Source organism: Ambystoma mexicanum, chromosome 1p (genome assembly GCF_040938575.1).
Source record: "Ambystoma mexicanum isolate Mex_15411 chromosome 1p, UKY_AmexF1_1, whole genome shotgun sequence".
Classification (NCBI taxonomy): Eukaryota; Metazoa; Chordata; class Amphibia; order Caudata; family Ambystomatidae; genus Ambystoma; species Ambystoma mexicanum.
Genome location: NC_090921.1, coordinates 672,550,310 through 672,578,038, shown reverse-complemented (window position 1 = coordinate 672,578,038; position 27,729 = coordinate 672,550,310). Strand labels below are relative to the sequence as shown.

General features: G+C 45.5%; 1 protein-coding gene across 1 annotated transcript in view; it reads left to right on the top strand.

Annotated features, from left to right (window-relative positions):
* Positions 1-27,446, top strand: part of CTSS (cathepsin S) — a 243,489-nt gene extending 216,043 nt beyond the window's left edge. The window contains exon 8 of the mRNA XM_069649738.1: positions 27,136-27,446. Within this exon, the coding sequence (XP_069505839.1) occupies positions 27,136-27,235 (100 nt within the window). The 3' untranslated portion in view covers positions 27,236-27,446. The remainder of the gene's footprint in view (positions 1-27,135) is intronic.
* The last annotated feature ends 283 nt before the right edge of the window (positions 27,447-27,729 follow it).

The window sequence follows — 27,729 nt, the reverse complement described above, 5'->3', positions numbered from 1 at the left end:
ACAAAACTGTAATTATTATTACTATTTTTTTTATTAGATTAGCTGATAACATCAACTTTTCAAATTAACAAATTATCACATTTTAAAATTATTTTCATTGTCTAAATGCAAACAATAGATAATATTACAATTCTGGGCAATTTCTTCATGATTACCACAAATGGTGAAGATACAACACAACATTAAAAAAAACATGATGTAAATAAAAATAAAAATAAATTACAACAGGTGTACATAGTACACTTTAAATCACTATGCGCTTTGCAACCAGGGTTGGCATCTTTTAAATACACCCTAAAAAATCTATTACAGATTGATTATGTGATCGAAACATGCTCTCAAGCAACAAATAGAGTTTTTTTAAAAGTTGTGAACAATGATTTCAGAGGCTCAATGACCCTGAAATACCTTACAAGACAGCTGAAGTAAAGAAAATTGATTCAAGAAAGTGGACAACGGCTATTTTGACAGCAAGCCTAGAGTTGGAGAAAATGAGTTGCCATATACTATCAGAATCCAAGGGCGATAGATGCATATCACATTTTTGAAATGTAGGTTACGTCTAGTTGCAAGCACTGGACAATCTACAATGAGATGTTGTAGTGTTTCATGTAGCAAGGTGTTGACACAAAAGCGGCAAACATTCTGATCTTTTGGAATCTGACCCCTTCTGGCCAAAACATTATTAGTAGGCCATAGGTTTAATCTGAAATGTAAATAGTGGTTGCGAAGATGTGGAGCTGGACACTTTACTAAGTAATCTGTCATTTTACGAAACTTCTTGTGTCCAAATAAAGCTCCATTGAAATCTTTGTAAGGGTCACATTTGGAGCGATTGCTTGTCCAATCAATTTCAAGTAATTTGATTTTTGCACAAGTAGGATTCTCCAGTAGGAGGTCCAATGTTATGGAGGCATCTGATAATGCATCCAAGACGCAAGTCCGCCATTTACAAGGAAAATAATGGTCAGATTTACAAAGGTAATGTGCTACTACACTCAGGATGTTATTCGGATATTATAAGACCTAGTAAACATTTGCGCAAAAGAGTGCACATTTTCCATCGAGCATGTGCATGCAGTGAGAGAGCGCCCAATTCAAATCGTATGATTGGTAGAGGAGCACATTTTGGAAGTTTTAAGACTTTTCTCCAGAAGTGCGCTTCCAAAAATCCCACGTTTTTTGTGCTCTGGGAAGTCTTGTTCAAACCCATACAAGAGAATTGGGACAACATTTTGTTGTAAAAACATCATTACATGTATGCAAGAAAATTTGCCATACTTATACAGCAAGATTTTTGCCTGCGAGATCAATGTTGATAGCTTCAGATCTAAAGATTGTTCAAAGATGACATCTGAAATTGAATTGTTAAATGGCACTCCTAGATATTTACATTGCATTACCACCTTTAGTTCGGAGTTGCGTATTGTCCACTTGAATCTTGAGGGATTGAACTTGTATTGCCACCATTACACACAACTACTTATGTTTTGTCGATGTTAATTGACAAATTGTTATCAAGAGCATACATACTCAGCCCATCAAGCAAGTTTTGTAGACCTTTGGGAGTCTGAGATAAAAGGACCAGATCGTCCGCATAAAGGAGACACACAACTTGTTGCAAGCCCAGTTTTGAGGCATCTGAAATTTTGGCTTTAAATATTTCGCCCATGTCCAAAATGAATAAATTAAACAAAATGGAGGCCAAAATACAACCCTGTTTCAGGCCCCACTCAGTCAAGAAACAAGAGGACAATAGACGTTCTAATGTTAGTCTCACCTGCATAGTTGTACCTGTATGCAAAAGTTTAATTAAGGTGAAAAGTGAACTAGGGCTTTTGTAGTGGGTTAACTTTTCATACAATAGATGACGGTCAATAGAATCGAAAGCCACCGGGAAATCAACAAATGCTAAATATAGCGGTTGTTTCTGGGTGGCATAGTACGATTTAATCATATTTAAGGCACTAATATTGAGCGGAGTACCTAAACCCACAATAAACCCTGATTGGAAGGGATCTCGCATGTGCATGTCTGAGGCCCAGTTGTTTAGATCACGTAAAATAATTTGACAGAAGATTTTGCCAGGCGCATCCAAAAGTGCAATGGAACGATAGCTGGAGGGTTTGGATCGATCACCTTTTTTATAAATGGGCAATGCAATGGAGTGTTTCCATGAGTGGGGTAGTTGCTGAGTAGTGATTATATGAGTAAAGATGTTATGCAACACCTCGGCCCAGATCTCTGGATGTTGTTTAAAATTAAAATTCGAGACACCATCAGGGACCAGAGCTCGCGACTGACACGCTTTAAGAATATAGAATATGTCTTCTTTATCGAAGACGAGATGGAATTTTGTTATTTCCAGTGCAGAGTTCGAGGCCTTATTTTGTCCAGAGCTGCATATAATTGTGAATAATAGGTGAGCCAATCACGCTCTGTGACCCCTTGAGATTGTAAGGCTACCTGATGCCCTGTGGATGCTTGATTGATGGCTGACCATATTTCAGCTGTGTTTTTGGTTTGCAGTACACTCAGCATCTGTAACGCTCACCTGATTCCCGCAGAGGCGCCGGTCTTGACTGGGTGAATGCCGTATCTTCAAAGGTGATGTGTAACACACGGTTGGCTCTTTGGGCTGGACCTCTGTGCACTGTATGTCTGACTCGAAGAGTAAGATGTCTGCAGATAGAAAATATGGGATTAATGAACTGGGGTTATTGGGTGCCTCTCTCCTCTTCCCTTTCTCTTCTCCTGTAGAACCCCAAAGGTTAACGCCCTCACCTTACGTAAGTGAACGCCGAGCTCTCCATCTGCCTCGGGGCAGGGTGCCGTAACCAGTTCCTTCACTGGATAAGGGTGCAGGCCTCTTGACCTCAGAGGACTGCTGTCCGTCGTTAACTGCACGAACGGTAAGTTCTGGGCGCTTCAAATGTCTTAAAAGTCTTTTGTAATGATATCTCTTGTTTTGCAGAGTTCCGGCGATGGCGGATGGCGGGCTGATGAGAGTTGAGGATCGAACCCGCGTGAGGAATAGAAGCGCCTGGAAGCACGTAGGTAAGCGCTTGTAGCCTGCTTCACGATGCGCACTAACTGTCCCTTTTATCTTGCAGGTACAAGTTCAGAGCTTTAGAGAAGCTGAAGGGTGCTGGAATACCCACTGGATTTGGCGTGGGAAGGAGTAATGGCACGTGAGTAATAAAGTTGCCCAATGTCTTTAAACGCACCTTCTTTTGTCTTTCAGATGCGGGATGCAGCGCCGAAGGCCTCCGGAGCGTGCGAAGAGCTGGTAAGCTTTTGTCTTTCAGATGCCGGAATGCAGTGCGAAGACCTCCGCAACATGCGAAGAGTAGGTAAGCCTTTGTCTTTCAGATGCCGGAATGCTGCGCAAGGCGTTGGTGACAGCCGATGGACCAGGTAAGAGATGCGCTGCCACTGAAGACCGTAGTGCTAACCTGTTCTTTCTTTGTCTTTACAGGTGCTGCTGAAGACTGGATTCCAGGATGGCAAGCCTTTGTTTCCTTAGGCCCAGGATCAGAAGCAGAAGACACGATGAGCGTTCTGCTGCAGAGAATGCAGAATAACGCAAAGCAAGATTCGTCCATCGAGTGTGGTTTAAATAGCCTTGTGTAGTGCTTAGGTGTCTCCTTCCACAGCCACGCCTAGGTAAGAAAAGAGTTCCTGCATTCCAGAAGAGTTCCAGTGTTCTGAACCTAGGGAGTGGCTCCTGCCCCACCCAACAGGAAAAGTAGTCCCAAACAGAAGAGGATCAGGGGTTCAACTGGCAGGTAAGTAAGCAGCATGGTCTGCTGCAGGTAAGTCCACCCAAGCATTATGAGCCCGGCGCTTCCAGCGCTGGGACTGGGCATCTTTATGAGCCTGGTGCCACTGGCGCCAGGTCAGGGTCCAAAAGGTCCCAATTGGGACTGGCTGGCACTCGGAACCGGGGTTATGGGTCTGCATCCAAGGGAGTCGGGCAAGTCCTGATCTTTTGGAAGCAGAGATCATGACAGCACCCCCCCTCAAGGCCCCTCCCAAACTGGGCTTCTCCGGGGGTTTGGGCTTGTTAGGAAATGTTCGATGAAATCTTTTGATTAGACGAGGCGCGTGGACATATTCTGCAGGTTCCAAGGATCTTTCTTGGGGACCGTAGCCTTTCCAGTCAATCAGGTAAAATAGTTTAGATTTGGAGATCTTGGAATCCAGGATGCTTTTGACTTCAAACTCGAGTTCTCCATCAACTAGAATAGGTTTTGGAGATGTAGTTAGTCGGGTTTGAGGTTGCACGGGTTTTAATAGAGAGACGTGGAAGACCGGATGTATCTTCATGTGAGGGGGCAAGTCCAACTTGACCGCTACTGGATTTACTATGGTAGTGATGGAATAGGGACCAAGGTATCTTGGGTTGAATGTGCGTGGTCCTTTTAGAGGTAGATATTTGGTGGATAACCAGACTTGATCTCCTACTTGATATTGGGGGGCTTCCTTCCGATGTTGGTCTGCTCCTTTCTTGTATTGTTCTTTAGCCCTTTGAAGGTGAGAAACGGCTTCCTTAAAGGCTTGGGTGATTGTAGAATGCAGGTGGTCTACTGCTGGTGTTCCAAGATCTTGGAGTCGATCCAACTCCGAGGTTCGAGGGTGACTACCGTATAAAAGAAAAAATGGGGTCTTCCCAGTTCCCGAGTGGATAGAGTTATTGTAGGCATATTCGGCTATCCAAAGGATATCTTTCCAAGTTTTTTCAGTTTGTTGTAGCATGCAGCGCAAATACTGTTCCAGAGTTTGATTGGTCCTCTCGGTTTGTCCGTCGGTTTGAGGGTGGTGGCTGGTCGAAAGTCTCACATCAATTTGAGCCGACCGACAGCAACTTCGCCAAAAATGAGAAATAAATTGACTACCTCGATCCGAAATTAGAACTGAAGGAAAACCGTGCAGTCGGACGATGTTTTCGAGAAATTCTCGGGCCAGAGTTGCTGCTGTTGGTAAGCCTTTGAGTGGAATGAAATGCGCCATCTTGGAGAATAGGTCCACGATTACTAGGATTGTATTGTATCCGGAGCATGGAGGTAGATCGGTGATGAAGTCCATAGAAAGCGTATGCCAAGGGCGAGGCGGGATGTCAATAGGGCGTAAGAGGCCGGCTGGTTTTTCCTTTTGACTCTTGTTTTGGGCGCATACTCCACAGGACATTATAAAGTCTCTGATATCTTTTTTCCAAGACGGCCACCAGAAGTAGCGCTTGATCTTTTCCGAGGTCTTGGTCATACCGGGATGTCCTTCCATTAAAGAATCGTGATAACAAGAGATTACCTTTTTCTGTAAATCTGTGCTGGGCAGGTATAACCGTTCTTGGAAATATAATAGGTTGTCCTTCACCGTAAAGTTCTTTCCCTGCAGATGCCAATTCTGTATGTCTGCTGGAGTTACCAGTAGCCTGGCTTTATCCTTAACTTCCTCTATGGATTGTGTGGCGATTACACCTAGAATTCTTTGTTCGGGAATGATAGGTACAGGTTTAGGATTGATCAAATGTTCTTCCACTCCCATCCGAGAAAGGGCATCAGCTTTACCGTTTTTTGTACCAGGTCGATAGGTAATTATGAAGTCAAACTCGGCAAAGAATAGTGCCCAACGGAGTTGCCTAGAGGATTGAGCTTTTGCGGTTTTCAATTATTGCAGGTTTCGGTGATCTGTAATCACAGTAACGGTGTGTCGGGCCCCCAGAAGATAATGCCGCCAAGCCTTAAAGGCGGACTTGATAGCTAGAAGTTCCTTATCAGTAATAGTGTAATTGATTTCAGGAGGCGAGAATTTGCGGGACCAAAATGCCACGGGATGCAACTGATTGGTTACTGGGTCCTTTTGTGATAGAACTGCCCCCATGGCAAGGCTCGAAGCATCAGTTTCAACGATGTAGGGGAGTTCTGGGCGAGGATGTTTTAAGATCGGTGCAGAGATAAATCTAGTCTTCAAATTCTGGAAAGCTTGTTCCGCCTCGGTAGACCATTCAAAACGTTTGTTTTTCTTTAACAAGGCGGTGATGGGCTGGACTATTCGAGAGAATTCGGGGATAAACCTGCGGTAAAAGTTAGCGAAGCCTAACATGCTTTGAACACCTTTTACGGAGGATGGCGATGGCCATTTGAGAATTGCATCGACCTTCTTTGAATCCATACGCACTCCGCTAGGTGATAATATGAATCCCAAGAATTCAACTTCAGTCACGTTGAAAACACATTTTTCCAACTTAGCGAAAAGTTTGTGTTGACGCAATCTCTCGAGGACCATTTTCACGTGTTTCCGATGTTCAGTTTCCGATGAAGAATAAACGAGGATGTCGTCACTGTAAACAACAACACACACATCTATGAGCTCTCTGAGGACATCGTTCATAAAATATTGAAAGGCGGCCGGGGCATTGCAAAGTCCGAAGGGCATGACCTGATATTCAAATAGCCCATACTTGGTGCGGAAGGCCGTCTTCCATTCATCGCCCTCTTTTACTCGTACCAAGTGGTAGGCTCCTCTAAGATCCAACTTTGTATATATGCATGCTTTTCTGACTTGGTCCAGGAGTTCAGGGATCAAAGGTAACGGATATCTATTCTTAACGGTGATCTGGTTCAGGGCGCGATAATCTATACAAGTTCTAAGGTCCCCTTCTTTTTTTGGAACGAAGAACAAAGCTGAAGAAGCAGGGGACTTGGAAGGACGAATAAACGCATTCGCTAGGTATTGATCCAGGTATTGTCGGAGGTGAAGATTCTCAGGCTCGGTGAGGGCATAAATTCTACTACAAGGAGGAGTAGATCCAGGTATCAGGTCTATCTGGCAGTCATAAGACCTATGAGGAGGTAGAGAGTTAGCCTGATCCTTCCGGAAAACATCTTGGAATTCTAGGTATTCAGGAGGTAACTGGGGAGCCTCCGAGGAAATTGCTGCCAGTGCAACACCAGGTCGAGGGTGACAAGTAGAGACACATTCTGGAAACTGAACCGTTCTTGCTCGCCAATCGATCTGAGGATTGTGCTTCTCTAACCAAGGAATTCCTAGAATAATCTGGAACTGAGGGGCCTTGATCACATCGAACACGATCTTCTCATGGTGTCCATCTTGACTTACTAGCGTCACTTCTTGGGTGGTATGCGTTACTGGTCCGGAGGCTATCTCCGTACCATCCACCGTAGTAATGACGTCCTTTACAGCCTTTGGACAAAGAGTCAGATTCATCCTCAAAACCATTTCATGATCCACATAATTGCCGATGGCACCGCTGTCGACGTAAGCTTCAATCGCATGTAATCGATCCGGATGTTCAGGGCTAATGAGGACCATAGGTATCACGAAATGCGAGGTCACGGAACTGGTTTTAACGCTCGGCAAGAGGACCTCTATTCTTGTCGGGCGAGGTTGTTTCCCTGCTCAGAGTTTGTGACCCTGGTAACTGCAGCTCCTACTGCCTTCTTGGCTGGTTTCACCGGACAGTCTCGAAGAAAGTGCCCCGAGTTTCCGCAATAGAGGCATAATTGCAGCTGTTTTCTCCTTTCCCGCTCCTTTTGTGTTAGTGGTCCTTTCAGGCTCCCTATTTGCATGGGTTCCCCGGAGTCTACTCCTTTGGTAGGAGTTGGTGGTTTGGAAAATACTCGAGCATCAAACTTGGAACGATCGGCCTTCCTGTTCTGCAGTCTGTGGTCAATTTGAACGACTAAGTCAATATAGTCTGAACAGTCTTGCGGGGGATTCACTACTTGGGCTAACACATCTTTGAGCTCTCCACGTAGACCTCTATAAAACAGCGTAATCCTTTTGTCCTCAGGCCATCGAGTTTCCACTATCAGTCTGTTGAAAGACGCAATATAAGCCAAAAGGTCTTGGTTACCCTGTCGCAATGAAAGGAGCTCATTGTCCAAGGCCTGCCCCTGTGAATGTCTTGCAAACAGTTTTTCCATACTGAGCTGAAAAGCTTGAAAATCATGGAGAACCGGATCATCTTGATTAACTAGAGGGATCGACCAGTCTGCCGCATTGCCACTAAGGTACGAAAGCACGAAAGCTACCTTAGCTTGATCAGTTGGAAAGGCTGCTGGCCGGCATAAGAAGTGCAACCGGCACTGATTAATGAATACTGCAAACCTCTTTGGGTCACCAGAAAATCGTTCGGGCGGAGCCAGAGGTACATTCCCAGGTAGGTTGATCTGCACTGGGTTCGTAGAGGATGTTGAAGGAAGATTTGCCCCTGATGCGGGTAACAGAGTTTGTCCGTCTTGTGACTGTAGCAATTGTCTAGCGAGATCGTCTGTTCGCTCCTTGGAAATAATCAGTTCCCTTCTTAGAGCATTCGTTTCCTGACGGGCTGCATGCACTTCTGCTCTTAGTTCCCCAAGTAACTGGGCTAGTTGGTCGGTATCTGAGGTTTCCATAGCGCCTGGGTGGGAGTTTTGCGGTAGGCTTTGCGTTCTGTAACGCTCACGTGATTCCCGCAGAGGCGCCGGTCTTGACTGAGTGAATGCCGTATCTTCAAAGGTGATGTGTAACACACGGTTGGCTCTTTGGGCTAGACCTCTGTGCACTGTATGTCTGACTCGAAGAGTAAGATGTCTGCAGATAGAAAATATGGGATTAATGAACTGGGGTTATTGGGTGCCTCTCTCCTCTTCCCTTTCTCTTCTCCTGTAGAACGCCAAAGGTTAACGCCCTCACCTTAGGTAAGTGAACGCCGAGCTCTCCATCTGCCTCGGGGCAGGGTGCCGTAACCAGTTCCTTCACTGGATAAGGGTGCAGGCCTCTTGACCTCAGAGGACTGCTGTCCGTCGTTAACTGCACGAACGGTAAGTTCTGGGCGCTTCAAATGTCTTAAAAGTCTTTTGTAATGATATCTCTTGTTTTGCAGAGTTCCGGCGATGGCGGATGGCGGGCTGATGAGAGTTGAGGATCGAACCCGCGTGAGGAATAGAAGCGCCTGGAAGCACATAGGTAAGCGCTTGTAGCCTGCTTCACGATGCGCACTAACTGTCCCTTTTATCTTGCAGGTACAAGTTCGGAGCTTTAGAGAAGCTGAAGGGTGCTGGAAAACCCACTGGATTCGGCGTGGGAAGGAGTAATGGCACGTGAGTAATAAAGTTGCCCAATGTCTTTAAACGCACCTTCTTTTGTCTTTCAGATGCGGGATGCAGCGCCGAAAGCCTCCGGAGCGTGCGAAGAGCTGCTAAGCTTTTGTCTTTCAGATGCCGGAATGCAGTGCGAAGACCTCCGGAACATGCGAAGAGTAGGTAAGCCTTTGTCTTTCAGATGCCGGAATGCAGCGCGAGGCGTTGGTGACAGCCGATGGACCAGGTAAGAGATGCGCTGCCACTGAAGACCGTAGTGCTAACCTGTTCTTTCTTTGTCTTTACAGGTGCTGCTGAAGACTGGATTCCAGGATGGTAAGCCTTTGTTTCCTTAGGCCCAGGATCAGAAGCAGAAGACACGATGAGCGTTCTGCTGCAGAGAATGCAGAATAACGCAAAGCAAGATTCATCCATCGAGTGTGGTTTAAATAGCCTCCTGTAGTGCTTAGGTGTCTCCTTCCACAGCCACGCCTAGGTAAGAAAAGAGTTCCTGCTTTCCAGAAGAGTTCCAGTGTTCTGAACCTAGGGAGTGGCTCCTGCCCCACCCAACAGGAAAAGTAGTCCCAAACAGAAGAGGATCAGGGGTTCAACTGGCAGGTAAGTAAGCAGCATGGTCTGCTGCAGGTAAGTCCACCCAAGCATTATGAGCCCGGCGCTTCCAGCGCTGGGACTGGGCATCTTTATGAGCCGGGTGCCACTGGCGCCAGGACAGGGTCCAAAAGGTCCCAATTGGGACTGGCTGGCACTCGGAACCGGGGTTATGGGTCTGCATCCAAGGGAGTCGGGCAAGTCCTGATCTTTTGGAAGCAGAGATCATGACAGCATCATGGCTCCATCCCGTTGGTACATGAGGGATTTGTGACTGTGAAGCCAATTTCTATATTGGGTTCTTAATTGGACTAAAACTGAACCTTGAAAGCCATCAGTCAGTTTAGAGGCTTCTCGTTTATGTAATCGGTAGAGTGTTTTCCGTGCTCTTACATCTTGGTCAAATACATGTAATTTAGGAATAGTATTGACTTGCTGACAACAAGAAGATTGAAAAAGTGGCATGAGATCAGAGTATATCATTTCTTGATCTGACGTGCCCGTATTATTTTTATGTATTTCAGATGCTAAATGGTTACTAAATAGTTTCAAGGAATGCTCAGACCAACATAGCCTATGTCATTAAAAGCATGTTGTGATTACTCAAATTTGTTGACAAAATCTCGAAGTCAGTGACTTGAGTTATGAAAATAGAGTCAACATAGACATAGTCTATAATCGCAGTGCTGTGGCACGTTGGTTTTGGTGGAATTTCTGCTTTGAAGGATCCATTTAGCATTTGGAGATTTCGAGTTTTGACAAAAATTATTCCATTTTGCTAATCTCCCTACGGACTGGGAGGGATTAGTTCAGAGACAATGAAGATTCAGGTCTCCCGCTATTATGATCTTCAAAACATTAGGGTCCAACAATATTAGATCCATCAGGTCATTAAGATCTTTAAGGAAACATTCATCGGAAATCCCCAATGGATTCCAATAAACATTCACTAAGGCGTACATCGAGCCATGATAGTAAAGTTCAACCATTTGCATAAAGGCATTAGGAGAGGCCCATGGCTCTGAAGTAATGTTTGGGCCCTGTTTAATGGCAATTAGCAACCCTGAGGTGGGATGGCCACGTGTGTCTTTGTTTGCTAATGTCATATGCACATCATGTTGATCCCAAATGGGGATTGAGGTGAGCCATGTCTCCTGAAAGATCACATCATGTTTGTTGATCTTGAGTAAACTATTGTTTAATAGGTGTTTGAACCCCCTGGAATTCCAACTAAGTAAGGAGAAATACCTAAATGGTGAGACTTGATCTAGTTAAGGTTGATTAGAATTGCATTTTAAACACATTGTGACACTACCTGATCTGATGTCTCTTGACATAATTTACCAACTGAATTCAAGGTGGATTGGGGCTGAAGTGTGTTCGGTCCTGAGTTCGAATTTTTAATGGGAACCGAACCAGTCAACAATATGAATCCCATAGTGTAAAGTTGAGCTTTAGTGAGCCATATGGTGTTTTAAACTAAACAGGATTTCATCTATATCTCGACGGTGCTCAACTTGCTTACCTGAGTAAATTCAACCAATTTGATATCTGAGGAGGCAATGTCCTCTAATGCTGGGATATCAGAAAATATTTCCATAATGGATTGTCAATTTAGATCATATTGGGTGAATGACAATGGTCTGCAGGATAAAAGCAGTGAAAAGGGGGCTGGGCTTTTTGTAGACCGTATAGTTTGGTGTTTTGAGTGGGTCAATGTGGGATGGTTTCGGTCTATTTTTACCATTGGAGGATTTCTAATCTCTTTATTATTTGTTAATGCATCATCAATTAGGCGTAATATCTCGGGGGCAAGAGAGGCTAGTGTAATGGTCCCTTCAGATGAACCGTGGGTTATTTCAGGGACTGGTATAGTCTTCTGAGTTCAAACTAGTGATAGATTAGAACTTTGAACATTCACGCCCTTCTCTGCAGCAGTATGTTCAGGTCACAGGTTAGACTCAGAGGCATGTTTGGAGAAAGGGCCCCCAGATGCCTCTGTATTTTGGTTGATAGACTGTTTGGCTAGTTGTTTATCCATGGGCAATGTAAGATACTTTTGTGATCGCTGAGCGGCCATATAAACATCAACCGCTTTCCAGATTTCTTGTCGATGGAAATGATTAGAACATTGTTGAGGGATTTGATTTGATAATGGAACCTGGCTTGGAACACAGGCATCTTTAGAAGATGATGTGCATATTCGCTCATTAGCGGTTGCGGCTGTTGCTGCAGCAACCAGTTGATCAAGTGGAGCATATGCAGGAATGCTCAGATTGGTGATAGGGGTAGTTTGCAGCTTCATGTTAAGTGCTTGTTGAGCATATTTCTTTGCCACTGCCTTTAAAGGCTGCGGACGTAGCTCTTTCAGGTTGGTTTATTGATTTGAAAAATTGTTTGGTCTTCGACATAAGTGTTTTGACAGATTTTACATTTTTTGATTTTTTAGTTTGTAAAATGAGAGAGGACTTAAATACTTCAGAAAGAGGTGTATTAGCTTGAAAGATTGTATAGGCACGTTTGTTGCCAGACAAGGAAGAGGCATCCTCATATATAGATGGTATTTGAGCTGTCTCCACTTCTGTTGTTGCTACAGATCCATCTTGAAAAATGCCAACAAAATATGGTAGCAAAGTTGGCATACTTGCAGGAGCTGGAGGCTCCTTAGCTGGAAAGAAAGAATCTAAGTCAGGCATACAGATCTTGGTCTGACAAGATATAGAAATCATGGGAATGTTTGATCGAGAAAGAGCATCATGGGCTCGTGCTTCAAGACTCTGGTAGTTACATATGTTATATTGCTACATTAAAATTATATCCAATTGCGCGGTCTGATGAGTGAGTTTGGTGTCTAAAGTACCAAAAAGTCTGGTCATCGAGCTATGGCCCGGTTCATGGCGTTTAAGGTGATTTCAAGTAATTTGGTGGAGGATTCCGATTGACTGGAAGGTTGAAAACAAGGTGAGGATTCACGTGGTTTACGAGGAGTGTGAGCTGAGTAGTATACTGCTATTGCAGAATTTGGATGACTATAGTCAGGGAAGAGATCCGAAGATCAGGAGAGATTATGAGAAGCGTCATGCGCCGAGAAGCACGAGCCATTTGACTCTAGATCAGTCACTGCCATGTCAATTTGCTCCAATTGATTTACATTATTGTAAACAGATTGTGTCGAGACTGTAGGGGCATTATTCAAAAGAGCACTATCTGTTAATGAAATGTTCAATTTAGGATCAGTTTGTGAAACATTCAAAAGCAAAGGCTTTGTTATAGGTGGGATTACAGAGGGTGTAGTTGGATGTGGCACAGAGTCGTTGATAGAGTTAATCTGATCCACTGCATACTCACAATTGTTTGGTGGATTGGGCGGGCCAATATCCACATTTTGCAAATGGGTTGCAGACTCACCAGTGCAAACAGAGGCCGGTCCCTGGCTGGTGTCAGGTTCCGTGTAGAACGAGCGTATATCCATGTTCATAGATGGTTTGGGTAAAGAAAGCGTCAGCTTTTTTATGGACTGTGATAGTGGTGTAGGACATGATTGTTTAGGATCATTTCACTTAACACAGGCAAACGAGGGTGAAAGCTCGGTGTTCTGGTTGTAAATAAGAGCCGGAGGAGGCATGCCAGTCCTCAGAGTAAATACGCCACGATGCATTTAATGAAGTTGGCTATCAGCCCTACAATGGGTAGAACAATTATGTGGCCCAAAAAAAGCCACAAAAGCCACAAAGGCAACAGCCCTTGCTGAAGCACGAAGGTAATGATGGAGTAGATGCCTGACCGCCACAACGCGACAAGCGCAGCAAATCGGGTACTCCAGGGTACTTCGCTTGCGTGAATGAATTTACCAGGCAGGGATATGTTAGTGAAGAGCTTAGCCTCCAAACGGTTCAGAGCTCAAACCAAATCTTTTCTGCTTCTGCTGACCCGCGAGCCCCCGAACACTGAACACACAGCAGCACTTCCAGTGGAGTTTTTGTAGCTGGTGCTGTCTCTGCCTCCACTTGCAAAGACAGAAAGAGGACTTCCAGGGAGTTTTCAGCAAAAACGAAAATGCTCCACAGCAAAACGGCAGGCATGGCAGAAAGAAACACACAACAGCACTTCCAGTGGAGTTTTTGTAGCTGGTTCTGTCTCTGCCTCCACTTGCAGGGACAGAAAGAGGACTTCCAGGGAGTTTGCAGCAAAAACGAAAATGCTCCACAGCAAAACGGCAGGAATGTCAAAAAGAAACACACACCAGCACTTCCAGTGGAGTTTTTGTAGCTGGTGGTGTCTCTGCCTCCACTTGCAGCGACAGAAAGAGGACTTCCAGGGAGTTTGCAGCAAAAACGAAAATGCTCCACAGCAAAACGGCAGGAATGGAAGAAACTAACACACAGCAGCACTTCAAGTGGAGTTTTTGTAGCTGGTGCTGTCTCTGCCTCCACTTGCAGAGACAGAAAGAGGACTTCCAGGGAGTTTGCAGCAAAAACAAAAATGCTCCACAGGAATGCAGGAATGTCAAAAAGAAACACACAGCAGCACTTCCAGTGGAGTTTTTGTAGCTGGTGGTGTCTCTGCCTCCACTTGCAGAGACAGAAAGAGGACTTCCATGGAGTTTGCAGCAAAAACGAAAATGCTCCACAGCAAAACGGTAGGAATGGCAGAAAGAAACACCCTATTATTATTATTGTTATTATTATTATTTTTTAAATATTTGCAAGGAACTTGGGGTTGGTCACCCTAAGTTACCTGGGGGAACCCAAACGTGGACACCCTGCTCACTGTGCTCAGGAGGCACAGCTCCACCTCACTGATGAGGCCCAACAAGGCTGAAACACGTGTTTGGGGTTGCTGTAGGTACTCTTGTTCAGAAGGGAATTGCCATAGCATTTCAGTGCTGGACTGCCCATGTGGGCGGGACAAAGACTTATATGCAAATGGGTATTTCCCATCTGTGAAAGGTACAGTGAGCAAAAAGTGATGGCTGCGGACTCCCAAAGCGGGAAGAAAACCACTGAACAGGTTATCATGCCATGTTCTTTCTAGAGAGGGGCGCCTGCTACCTTTTTAAAAAATATTTGCAAGGAACTTGGGGTTGGTCACCCTAAATTACCTGGGGGAACCCAGAGGTGGACTCCCTGCTCACTGTGCTCAGAGAGGCACAGCTCCACCTCACTGATGAGGCCCAACAAGGCTGAAACGCGTGTTTGGGGTTGTTCTAGGTACTCTTGTTCAGAAGGGAATTGCCATAGCATTTCAGTGGTGGACTGCCCATGTGGGCGGGACAAAGACTGATATGCAAATGGTAATTTCCAATCTGTGAAAGGTACAGTGAGCAAAATGCGCTGGCTGTGGACTCTCAAAGTGGGAAGAAAACCACTGCACAGGTCATCATGCCATGTTCTTTCTAGAGAGGGCCGCCTGCTACCTTTTAAAAAAATATTTGCAAGGAACTTGGGGTTGGTCACCCTAAGTTACCTGGGGGAACCCAGACGTGGAGTCCCTGCTCACTGTGCTCAGAGAATCATAGCTCAACCTCACTGATGAGGCCCAACAAGGCTGAAACACGTGTATGGGGTTGCTGTAGGTACTCTTGTTCAGAAGGGATTGCCCTAGCATTTCGGTACTGGACTGCCCATGTGGACATGTTAAGATGGATTTCTGAACTCTGTCCTGGAGGGGCAGAGGTTCAGAAGGCCAGCCCAGTTTCTTGGAACAGGGTAACCTCTGGACAAGCCAGACCAATCAGGGCTGCGATGGCGGCGGTCAAGACTAGGTCTCAAGAGGGGTGAGGGTGTCTGAAAACCCACATTGAGCACACAAAGCAAGGACGCTTACAAATTACTCCAGACAGGTGTTATATTAAAAATATAGACACATTTATTACAAGGCCTTTGTAACATCGACCATAGTAAAGAATCATGGTAAAACTCCAATAAACCAACACATCACAAGCAATACAATATACCAAGGGGTCTAAAGAGTTAGAAGCACGAAATATGCAGACCACCTAGATGGGGAGGAAAACAGGCAGTGCAAGTAATCGTTAGACCCAGTTCGACATCAGAGGCCACCTAACTAGAAGGAAGTCCCAGCCCTACGAAGAGTGGAGCCTTGTGCTCAAAAGTACCTGCGCACTCGGGTGCCAACGGGCAAAGGTGAGTCTCTTCAGGGAGATCAGGCAGTTCAGAGAGGTGAACAAAACGATGATGAACAGCTCCCCGATACTCAAGCGCGGCCTCCACTTGTGGGCAGAAGCAGGGCGCCAGTGCAGAAAAGGGTTGCTGTTTACAACAGCGGTGGAGAGCCACAGGCTCCTGCGGGAGGGCGACCGGTTAGGGTATTGACTACTCAACGGTCCCCGATGCAGGCAGACCGAGGCTTCTCCGGTTACGTTTCGGTCCTGGCAGTTTCAGATGCGATCAGCAGGATGTCTCGACGCTGTGTAGATTCCGCGACAGCAGGAGTCAGGGTCGAGGGTATCCCAAATGCAGTGAAGGCGCACAGGTTTGTTACCACAGCAGGGCAACTCGGCAACCGCATGTATTCCGGTCCCAAAGCAGACATCTCACTTCAGACGGCGGTGACAGAGCAAGGTTCCTGTGTAGCCTGGTCAGTCCACTGGATGGCCCAGGGACGCTTCCAAAGGTTTATGTACAGGATTTGGTGAAGATGCCGAGAATAGTTGTTCCCACTATTCTAAAGGGTCGAAGTGCCAGTAGCGGCCTTCTCGTTCGATCAGAGGCAGAGGGGTCTCACAGGACGACAGCAGTGCAGGGTGCCAAATCTTCAGCGGGTCACCAGCGATTCCTCGACTCAGCTTCTTAGTTGCAGGATACTTGGCTCCTTATCCTTTGTTCGTGAGAACTCAGGAGATCGACCTGGTAGTGGTGTTTCCAGCCTCCTCTTATCCAGAGTTCCCTTTGTGCCAAAACGGAGAGGACCCAATGGGAGATCTGCTCACAAAACACTCACAAAACACTCACACCATACGTGGACCTATCACGGACCGTGGTGGTCCCAGGCATTCAAGACACTCTAGACTCTCTGGCACCCAGGATGTGTATTGGGAACAGACATCCCAGCCCACATCCTGGAGGCACACACAAGGCATGCAGAATCCCGCGAAAGCGTTGTGTTTCGCGGGAAAGTGCATGACCAAATAAGGACTGCCCCGGGTCGGCTCGACCTGGGGGAAGGTGAAGGGGCAAGATGGTCAGCGGACAAAGAATCTCGTGGCATGGCCATTTTGGAGGCCAGGCCACCCATTTGGGCCAAACGCGGGAAGCGCGGTTAACATGGCAAAAAGGGGTTCAAAACACAAAGAAACGATAGCTGCCACCAGTCCCGTCTGTGACATACTTGCACATTTCATGATAAGTCCAGCCAGAGTTTCTAGGGCCATTGGAATGACTAGAGACCCAAGAGCGCGGTAATGTAAGTTACGGTGCACTCTTGTTTCATGTTGCTCGAAAAGCTGCAACATGAGGAAAGGACTAAGGGAAACGAGATCTCCCGGTACTGACTGTCTTAAAGACATGTCAGTTTCCCCGTAAGAATGGAGCGAAAGCCCAGAGAAGTGCGGCGGAAGGCTGCGCTTCTCCGGCAAAGTCTAGTTCAGGGTGTAAAACAACAGCAAAAAGTTTGGGGGTTGCCACATGGAAGGAAAATTACCTACAATCATGAAATCTTTCCTAACAGGGCGGAACAAAAACTGATATGCAAATGGATATTTCCCATCTGTGAAAGATACAGTGAGCAAAAAGCAATGACTGCAGACTCTTAAAGTGGGAAGAAAACCACTGAACAGGTTATCATGCCATGTTCTTTCTATAGAGGGGCGCCTGCTAGCTTTAAAAAAAAATATTTGCAAGGAACTTGGGGTTGGTCACCCTAGGTTACCTGGGGGAACCCAAACGTGGAGTCCCTGCTCACTGTGCTCAGAGAGGCACAGCTCCACCTCACTGATGAGGCCCAACAAGGCTGAAACACGTGTATAGGTTTGCTCAAGGTACTCTAGTTCAGAAGGGAATTGCCATAGCATTTTGGTGCTGGACTGCCCATGTGGGCGGGACAAAGACTGATATGCAAATGGATATTTTCCATCTCTGAAGGGTACAGTCAGCAAAAAGCAATGGCTGTGGACTCTCAAAGTGGGAAGTAAACCACTGAACAGGTTATAATGCCATGTTTTTTCTAGAGAGGGGCGTCTGCTACCTTTTTTAAAAACAAAACTGTTATTACTAATTGCAAACTGCTGTGGGTGGAGTGGGAAGCAGTGTGGTGCCACACTGGGAGGAGATGAGCTGGGACAGGACAGGTCGGTTTGTGCCAATGCCGTGTGAATGTCTCCCTTCCCACTAGTTCAGGGTGTCTCGTGTTCCTTCCTCTTTGGTGCTGACCAATGGCAAATGAATAAAGGCCCGGAGGTCAGCACAAAAGCGGTATTACTAATTGCAACTGTTTGTGGGTGGAGTGGGATGCAGTGTGGTGCCACACTGGGAGCAGATGATCTTGGAGAGGGCAGGTCGGTTTGCTTCAATCATGTTTGACTAAGTTTAGCTATCAGGGTTTGATTTAATTGGACCAGTTAGCTTTGTGGGAACTGCGAAGACGTGAAGGTTGAAGTGTAGCTGTTTCTAACTCCATGAAATTTGTATTAGCAGTATGGAAATGTTGTTGCTGCGTGCCAGTTTGTCAGCGCTCATCAACCAGTACTGTTCCACTGTGCTGTTTGATTTGTGCTAACCCAGCTGTAATAAACAGTGTTACGTCTTGCCCAGTCTGCACTTGTTTCTCAACTACTGGTAGTACCTTTTTCATACAGCCTTCTGATAACCCTGATACACTCCCAAGCCCAAATCATCTTTGCAGCCAATCTATGAAGCTATCATGTTGTAGAGCACCGTATCCGCTGGATGGGGTGGGTGGTTGAATCTTGTCATAGGAATTTATACGGTCTGGCTTCTTTCTTTATATTGATTAACATTGCCTCTCTGAGCCTAAAACATGTCTAGAGGGGGTGTAGTTGTTTGTCTGTCTCTTGTTGTATCTACAGAACTGTTTGGTTATTTTGTTTTCCGCCATCTTGCTGATGAATGTGACATTGGAAATTGGGTGATAGTTTGAGAGGTCTTTCCGGTAAACCAATTGCTTTTTTTAACAGGGGCGTGATTATTGCATATTTGAACAGTATACGGACAATACACAGTTGAAAGGTGCTTTAAGTATGTGTGACATCTCTGGGCGGAGAGTGTTGGAGGGCCCTTTAAGGAAAGGAGAGGAGCATGGGTTTGCAGGTAATTTAGAACATATCATCTTGCAGGATGTTTTCCAAGGTGTATTCCAAGGTGAACGGTTGAAATGCTGATAAGGAGACCTAGAATCAGGTGGCTTATTGGGAGGCTCTGAGTTCGTTACTAGTGTCTCCAGAATGTTTGCAATTCCGGTTATGACGAATGTGACCAGGTCATTAGTTTTGTGGCTATGCCAAAGGGGGCTTCTGGATTGATCCCAGATCTTGAAAGGTGTTACCATAGGTTTGACCACGGCACTGGTTCCGGAGGCATACTGTAGTGCACGTTTGCTCTATGGACCACTAAAGGGCACCCTCTCTTGTGTGGCGATTGCATTTGATTATGTCGTCACCAGCTTGTACCACTGCCTACGTTTCAGCTCTTTTTAAGTTGTTAGTTTTTGCGGACCCTTTTGCAGCTTTAGATTTGGGTTTCAATCTCTTTATTTGGCAGGGGCCAGGTCCCCATGAACTGTGTAATGTTGTGATACAGGATCTCGAAAGGCAGTTGTTGGTCGGGGGGTGGTAGGGGAGTGTATTTTCTTGTTCCCTGAGGCATAACAGTATAGATTTCTTCCCATTCCGTTTGGGTAACTTTCTTTGACGTCTGAACGAAATCCTCATGAAGATGTCTGCCATCTCTATTTACAACATACTCTCCAAATGTTCTGAGATCAAGACTTGATTATTGCTATTTTTATTCTTTTATACCTTTTTAAAGTGCATTTTGCCTAGTGATTTTCAGAGGAAGATAAAACTTTTCCGGCGTTCGGATTCAAAATGTGCCACTTTTGTTAACAGTATGATGTTAACAGCTGTTCGTCTTTCAGCCTTAGTTTTTGCTCAGATGTCAATCGATTGACCGAATAATTATGTGTTTTTCATACAGCACTTCTTTGACATTTTTAACACCGTAAGTCACAAGTGCGACTATTACGCGGTATATTGAAACTCCTTTGATCGTCTTTGGAATGATGACTGGATGAATTAACCCCACCAGTATTGAAACCTGTTTCCTATATTTTAAACACAGACAATAGCATCAAGGTCACTGAACCAGCTGAAGGTCAAGATCCCCGGGAAACCTCAGCCTAGAATTGTTTCCATCTATTGTGGGGAATCTTAAATGGGTTTTTACAGATTAAAAAAAATGCAGAGGGAGTGTCACAGAAAGCCTACAGGGGTTTAGAACAGCACCATGAGCAATCTTCCACACTCCAGATGCTAGCACCGCATACCTGGCCACACCCTTTCAGTATAAGGTGATTGTGAGTAATCTGCACTACATTTTAAAATAAAAACACAGAGTCGTCACTCACGGTAGTGCAAGTGACCATGGGATGCTTGAAAAATGAAATGTCCGTATTTGGTCCCTCTCTCCTTCCCTCCCCGCCCAAAGGTTTAGGGAAGTGAATATTAAATGATGCATTTAAAAGAACATCAAGGGGTTGGCATTGGTCAGTTTCAGATAGCATTTAATGTCCACTGCAGGAGATTCTGAGGAAACATCAGTCAAAGAAGTGGCCTTGCCTGAGCAATATTCTCTTATGATCAGCGTGGACCCTCCCACCAATAGACACATAACCGATTACCGTGCAGGGCGCACAGCTAGGAAGGAGCGACTTTTGTTTACTTTTAGGAAGCTGCAAGTGAAATAACATAGGCATTTTTTTTAGATATCTTCAACTACGTAATTTTTCTTCAGGAAAATCATTAAGACCTACAGACCCGCTCTTAAGGATGCGTAGTTATTATAATCTGTTCTGAGATAAGGAAACTGTACCTCATGATCGTGCCTTCTTGGAATTATTGCCAGAGTTTCCCGAGGGTATCCTGGATATGATATGATAGGTTATTTATAACGTGCTTAATACCCAGAGGTTTCTAAGTGCGGACCCAGGGATCGAACGTGCTTCCAAGGCGAGCATGTTGTCGCTGAGCTATCCTCCCGGGATTACTTTCAGAAAAGCCTGGACATGTCTATACTGGTGTCTCTCCTTCTCTGCAGCTACAGCACCATAGGATTGTGACGAGAATGTGCTTAACCACATAAGTCATTAGTAGGTGGTACCCTGGTAGTGGGTTTTTTTTAAGTCACTGTGCTTCAGAGGCCACTGAACTGTTTCATACGTTTCTTAATTATGAATATATTTACATCTTTTGTGAGGGAATCACCCACTGCCCCCAGAGTGTCAGAAAAAGCTTGATTTTGTTTGGATTTCCGGATAAGGCAACCGCTATAGAGGGCTCAAGTCGAGGGTAAACGCGGGTGGACGGAGTCCACCCACTTTTTTCACAGGGTGGACTCAGTCCCCCCCCCAGCTAAAATGAGACACAGTTAATGTCCTTTTTGAATTTATGAGTTAAAGCTAACTTTGTGGATCTAAGCGCAGTCGTCAGGATTGAAAGCCAAACACTTCACCAGTGCACTATGAAACCTGATGAAAAATAAGAAACAACTAAAGGTGAAATGTCCCATTTCGGTACTGCAAGTTCCAGGGAAAATATTTGCATTGATTTTTGGAGTTTAAAACATGCACACTATTAGAAGGAAATCTCCTCTCTTGGTTTTGTGTGTGCGAAGATTTTATGAAAGGCTAATGCCATTCGTCCTGTGCAATTTGGGTGGTTATGCAAACCCAATTTAATGAAATGTGCATATTTTACCTTGATGTGCTAAATTCTGGCGATGTCACATTCCATTGCGTTTGTTTAGGAGTCCCCCCACTTGAATTTTTTGGACTTGACCCCTGCTGCTATATGAGTATATCGTTTTTGTATACCCATAGCACAAAAAGTCATGGTCAGGAACTGGAAGTCCCCCGTTAGCCCTCAGTGGTACCATTCCCTTATAGAGAAGTACAATGGAGAAAACTGTGTTGGAAAGTTATAGAAATATTAAACGCTTAATGACACTTTGGTTGTCTGCTGTAGAGTCCTGCATAGGTGCAGGAAGCCTGCATTATTGGCCCACACACCTCATCCGTGTGCATGTGCTTATTGCGCATGTGTTGTGGGTCGTGACTCTAGTGCCGCCACCACATAATGTTCCTTCCCCAACAAAGATTTAAAGTCTCTCGATCTGGCACACCTCATACCCAGGTTTCATAGTCCCTTAGGATGACCTGCAGAATTCACTGGGGTCCTGACAGGCACTGTTCTATCCACTGTGATGAATGAAGGGATTCAGTCACTTCTCCCGACGGGGAAGCCTTTCCTTGTGAGGCTAGGGAGATGTGCCCACTAAGCGATATCCCCCCTAGGGGTGGCAGTAAGCAGGACCTCACAGGGAGAGACTCCCCTCCTGGGGACAAGGACTCCCTTTCCCTTAAGAACTCCCTACTTACTATCCCCCAAAACGAGTACATCTTTATTAACTGACACACATCTAAACTCCTCTAACAGGTATTATTGTGGCAATAAGCCCCGAGACAGCAGGCCAATACCGCCCCAGGTAATGCCCCTGGGGCCCGTAGTTACAGGCCTGAGCGTAGCGAGGGCCTCAACGAGGCCACGGGAGCATTACCATTAGACCAGGGTACTAATAGCATTTTTTTCTGCTCCGAAATGCTGCTGCATTTCAAAACAGAAAAAAAATAAAAATCAAACAAAATGGCCGCCGGGAAAGGGAAAACGTAGTCCGTTTTCCATTTCCATGGCGGCCATCGGGAGCAGACACGCTAGGAACAGAAGTGTTCCCAGCGCGTTCTCTCCCGAGAAAAGAAAAAAAAAGAGGGTAAGCGGGGTTGGGAGTGTGGGCAGGAGATAGTTTGCAGGAGAGAGGGGTGGAGGAAAAAAACGTACCTGAGTCCCCGGCGGGGAACGAAGGCAGCCTCCAGCCTTGGGGAGGCTCGGAGCAGGGATTGCCCTTTTTCGAGCCTCCTCACTGGCTAAGGGGCTACCACCTCCCCCCTGCCCCCTGGGAACAAACGCAGGCATGTATGTGCGTCCACGGGATTACACTGAGGTATGGCTCGGAAATGAGCCAATCACCTTTCAGTGTAATCCCATGGAACGCAGTGCCCGGTACTAATGTAATGTAATACCAAAAGAACAATATCAACATGGTACTGTGAAGAGGGAGAACATGAGAGTAATGACCAGTGCTTGTCTGTTAAGCCAGTACTGACACGAAGAAGCCAACAGGAGGCATAGTGAATATGGCGACAACACAAAGGAAGGACTTCCCGTGGAAGCCAGGGAAGCCTCAACAATGCGTCATAAAAAGAGGAGGATCAAAAGATAAAGAAAGTGAGACGCGGGAGTTTCAAACCAGCCGGATCGAGGAGGCTGGAAAATGGAGGCAGAAGCTGCCTGGCCTGTCAAAATGCAGCTGTGGAGAAGAAAGAACAGCAACACGCTGTACTACCAGCAGAGTGAAGGAAATCCTTAACAGTCTCATGAAGGACACTCAAGAAGGACCACTGAAGAGCCCTATCGTTGGCTTTCAGGGTAGGCGAGACGCTAATAACAGACCCGAGGAGGTCTGTTCAAGAGAGGAGAACCTGACCAACAGCGCAAAGGAGGAAGGTGGTGGCGTGGAACAGAACCAAAGGAAAGCCCTTTCATCACTGAAATCGCCAAAGAAGACCGGAGTCTGTCAGAAGAGACACACGAGAGAATCAAGAGAATCATCCTGACTGACCAATGAGGAGAGAAAGAACACTGACACTGTGGCACAGACCCCCTTCAATACAGGTACAGTGGAGAGCGTGAGACCCAGGGAGCGAGGCGTAAAGAGGGAGGATCACTCGGGGACCCTGCATCTTCATCCCAGTGATAGGCAGAAGTATATGAAGAATAAAGATCATCCAGGGGGCCAACGCATCCGTACCAGTGATTGGCAATAGCATAGAGAGTGAAGATCACTTGAGGACCCTGCATCTTAGTCCCTTGATTGGCACATGTATATAAAAAGTGAAGATCACTCTGGGACCCTGCATCCTCCTCCCATTGATAGGCAACGTGTATGAAGACTGAAAATCATTCAGGGGGCCAACATACTCATCCCAGTGATTGGCAAAAGTATAAGAACTACGTAGGAAAACATGATACATGCACTTGTCAGTGGCAAGACTGTAAGAGAAATCAGAGTCAGACAGAGACTTTGTCTATACATCAGGAGAAGAAGAAAAGTCTATGTAGAAACAGGGCAAACAAATACACAAGGGTCTTGGAGGACCCAATCAGAGAGTTCAAGGAACTATTACAAGGAATAGCAAGAGACTATTTGAAGATGTCATATTGAAGAGACTTGTGGTGAGGAGCATCCCCGGAGAATGGAGTCTTTCTCCTGGTCTTTTCTTCTGCAATAATAGTGGTAGGGTCAGCTTCACTTAGTTTGTGACGGAGGACGGACTATTAAGTTTCGACTTCACATCTGATGGCGAGCACCCTAGTTTAGTTTTGTTAGGTAGGGCATCCCATAAATCAGGGTTAGTGAGGAATTTTCTTTATTATTTAAATGAAAGTAAGTTGAACATGGCACATGAACCTTTTTCTTCTCCTTCTGACCTACCACACCACCCTCTGGGTCTCTCGTGATTGGTTTGCTGTAGTTCAGTGAGATGTACTTCTTCCTCATTGTTGTCAATTAGGTTGTTGTTTTCCTGACTAATTGTCATTGATCTGTCTGGTGCACCCTATTCTTGGCAGTCAACTTCCTGCAGAAGACCGGCTGTTTGTCAGCCTGTCACACCACTATACTTCATCACCTTTTTGATTGTTCTTGTATAATGCTGTATGCTCTTTTCATGTAGGTATGCTTTCCACTCAGTGCCGTTGAACAATAGCATGTGGCTAATGTTTTCTCCAGCTTGCATGGCACTGGCACTGTGAATCCCACTGGCTCCACTTTAGGGTATCTTGAGAGTTCATCCATGAGCATCTGTCTGCCATATGGGTGTTCACAGAAGTCTGTGATGACTGATTCCCATGGATTTTTGTTGCATTTGATGTTCTCAATTGGGGCTCACTTTTCAGTGGCTGAGGACACCTGCCATGGTAAGCACTTTGTTACTTTGCTTTTCACCAGCACATACGTTCTGGGAAACTATGTTTTTCTATAACTCAGCCTTTGTCTTGACAACACCTCAGTGTCCACACCTGAGGTTTTGAACATCTCTTGTGGTTAGGGATGAAGGCAAGAAAATTCAAGTGTCTCTCAGAAGGAGACCTTTCTCTGCCCATCAGCAACTCACTGATTGTGTTCATGAGTTCTCGAGCGTTCAGTGAATGTTCTCTGTCAGGATGTGTTTCAATCGTCAGCTTTGTATCACATTTATGGCCACTTGGTTTCATTTGCCCTGATGGGTAGCATCTACTATTTCAGAAAGGGAGATGGCTATTGTTCTGGCACTTTCAACGATTGGTCATATGTATTCCTCGTTCCCTTATTGTCGAGGCACAACCCTGGATGTCAGCAAAGAAAGCCAGGCAGGCTGCTGGCTTCCGGCTTGCTTTAAATGTCATAATGATCCTCTTTCACCACATGTCTTTTGAGGGATAAAATCTTGTGCCCAATTACTATTGTGAAGAGATGTGTCTGTGGATGAGAGGGATGGGGTGAGGGATAATTTAGAGTAACTCGGAAGGGAAGTTACAGCTTAGAGAGAGGCTCCACCATTTTGGGATTTCTTAGGCCACTCACACTTCCTGCAGACAGTGCGCCTTGGGACTGACAGAACCAGGCAAAGACTCACAGCAGCCAGGATCTGAGCCTTCAATGGACAAATCCGCTGTGGCAAAATGACTATATAAGTGGGTGAAACCATCTCTCCCTTAAGAGAATAATCTCTGTGCACCTGAAGAAGAATTTCAATGGACCCTTATAGGGGTATGAGTCATTTTGGTGAAGATAAGTACTTCCAAGGAAGGAGCAAGACCTTTCCTTCACCCATCCTAGGGGTCAATTTGGGATGGCCTGCTGTTTCAATAAGGCATGCCTGCTTCCCGAACACCAGTACCAACGATCCTTCTTCCTGGAGGCACTTAGACTGTTTGGTTGCTGTGATGCTGGAAATGCATTGGAGGGACAGGGCCTTTATATCCTTGTCCTTTATTGCTTTATCATTTATGTTCTGTCTTGTTTTACACGCAGGAGTTCATGTGGGACTCCTGGCAGTGCGGCTCTTCCTCTTTTTGATCGTGGTTAACAGACCCTTGGAATACCCTTATGGCACCCGTGGGTGGGAGTACGACCCTGTACTCCCAGTGTATGGCCAAACTGCCAATGAGGCCGTATGTCATTTCAGATTCTTCAGTGAACAGAGGGTTCCAGAAAACACTGGATATTTACTGAGAACCAAGACATGTACTAACACTTCACTCTGCTGCTAATTCTTTAAACTCAGAACACATATGGTAACAATTGAATGTGTGTCCTCCACAAACCATAGAGCTTTTAACAGAATATAGCTTAAAGTGGTGAAATGATTTACTGCTCAAAGACCACAAATTGCAGTTGTCCAGTCCATCCAGTAAACAGCAAAAGGAAACACACCCACCAAGTGAGGCTTCTACTTACTTTGGTGGGAGCTATTATCATATTGACTTGTGCGGGTTCCGATATTAACTTGTGGGTAAATTGCTAGTTTGCTAAACTAGAAGAGCTGCGTTCTAATCCCAGCTTTGACCTTGGACTTCAAAGCATCCACTGATTCTAGGTAGCTCTATTAACCCATGTGCCTAATACTAGGGGACATAGAAAGTGCTGTATAAGATGCATAACCTATATGTACCCAATGTAGTACTTTTAATGTACACCATGCATAAATATGCCAATGAAACCAAAAAGTGGAGGCCTTTCAAATAACATATTTTTACTGATACCACCATACTCATGAGAAGGCCCATAGAATGTTGGGTTATCATGTCAGGCTGGTAGAATAGAACAGTGTGTAGGGCACCCCCAGGTATCGGTGAGTATCCTGCAGACCACTCGTTTGAACCCCTGAAAGGCAGACTTATCTTTAGAGGAAGATGATATGATGATCAATGAGCTGGGTGATAAGAAGTATAGCAATTACTTTAGTGCATATCATTTGTGATGTGAATTATATGAAGAGTTAATTCCTTAAGCATGCTCTGAAGGTACAAGTAAGCAGGCACAGATTGCCATAGTGAATGTCTAACTGTGTTTTTCCTTCCTTTGTGTAGCTGGGGCACCACATTCGGTGATCAGGGCTACATCCGGACAGCAAGGAACCAAGGGAACCTCTGCGGGATTTCCAATTATGCCTGCTACGCACTCATTTGAGGGACCCGAGGCCCAGCTGTGGAGTCGTTCGCACAGAGAGATGTTGCAAATGGTGTGATTTGATTATAAAGGTTACACTAAACTCAGTGTCCTTTGGTTGGCTGCTCATCAAGGCGCCAGGCCAGTGTTTGTAGAAATGATAATCTCAGAAGGATAACAATGAACCACAATCAAAACAAAAGAATATTTTAATTAAAAAAAAGCACATGAACATTTGAGTTTCTGGGGAAATTGAGTAAACGAAAACTTCTACTAGTAGGTAAGCACTCGGCAGCTGGATATGGCATCAGGGAGCATGGTGGACTTCCCGGCACTGCTAATACCATGCCCTGACCTACCAACACTCACATAGCAGTGCACACAGATAACAGTGGGTTGCACAGCCCTACCCTGAGAACAGACAAAGACAACCTTTGGCTTTCCCAGACCAAGAGAAGGCAAGGACAGATAGTGAGTCGGGTAGCATCTCCCTGAATGATGAACTTATCACATCA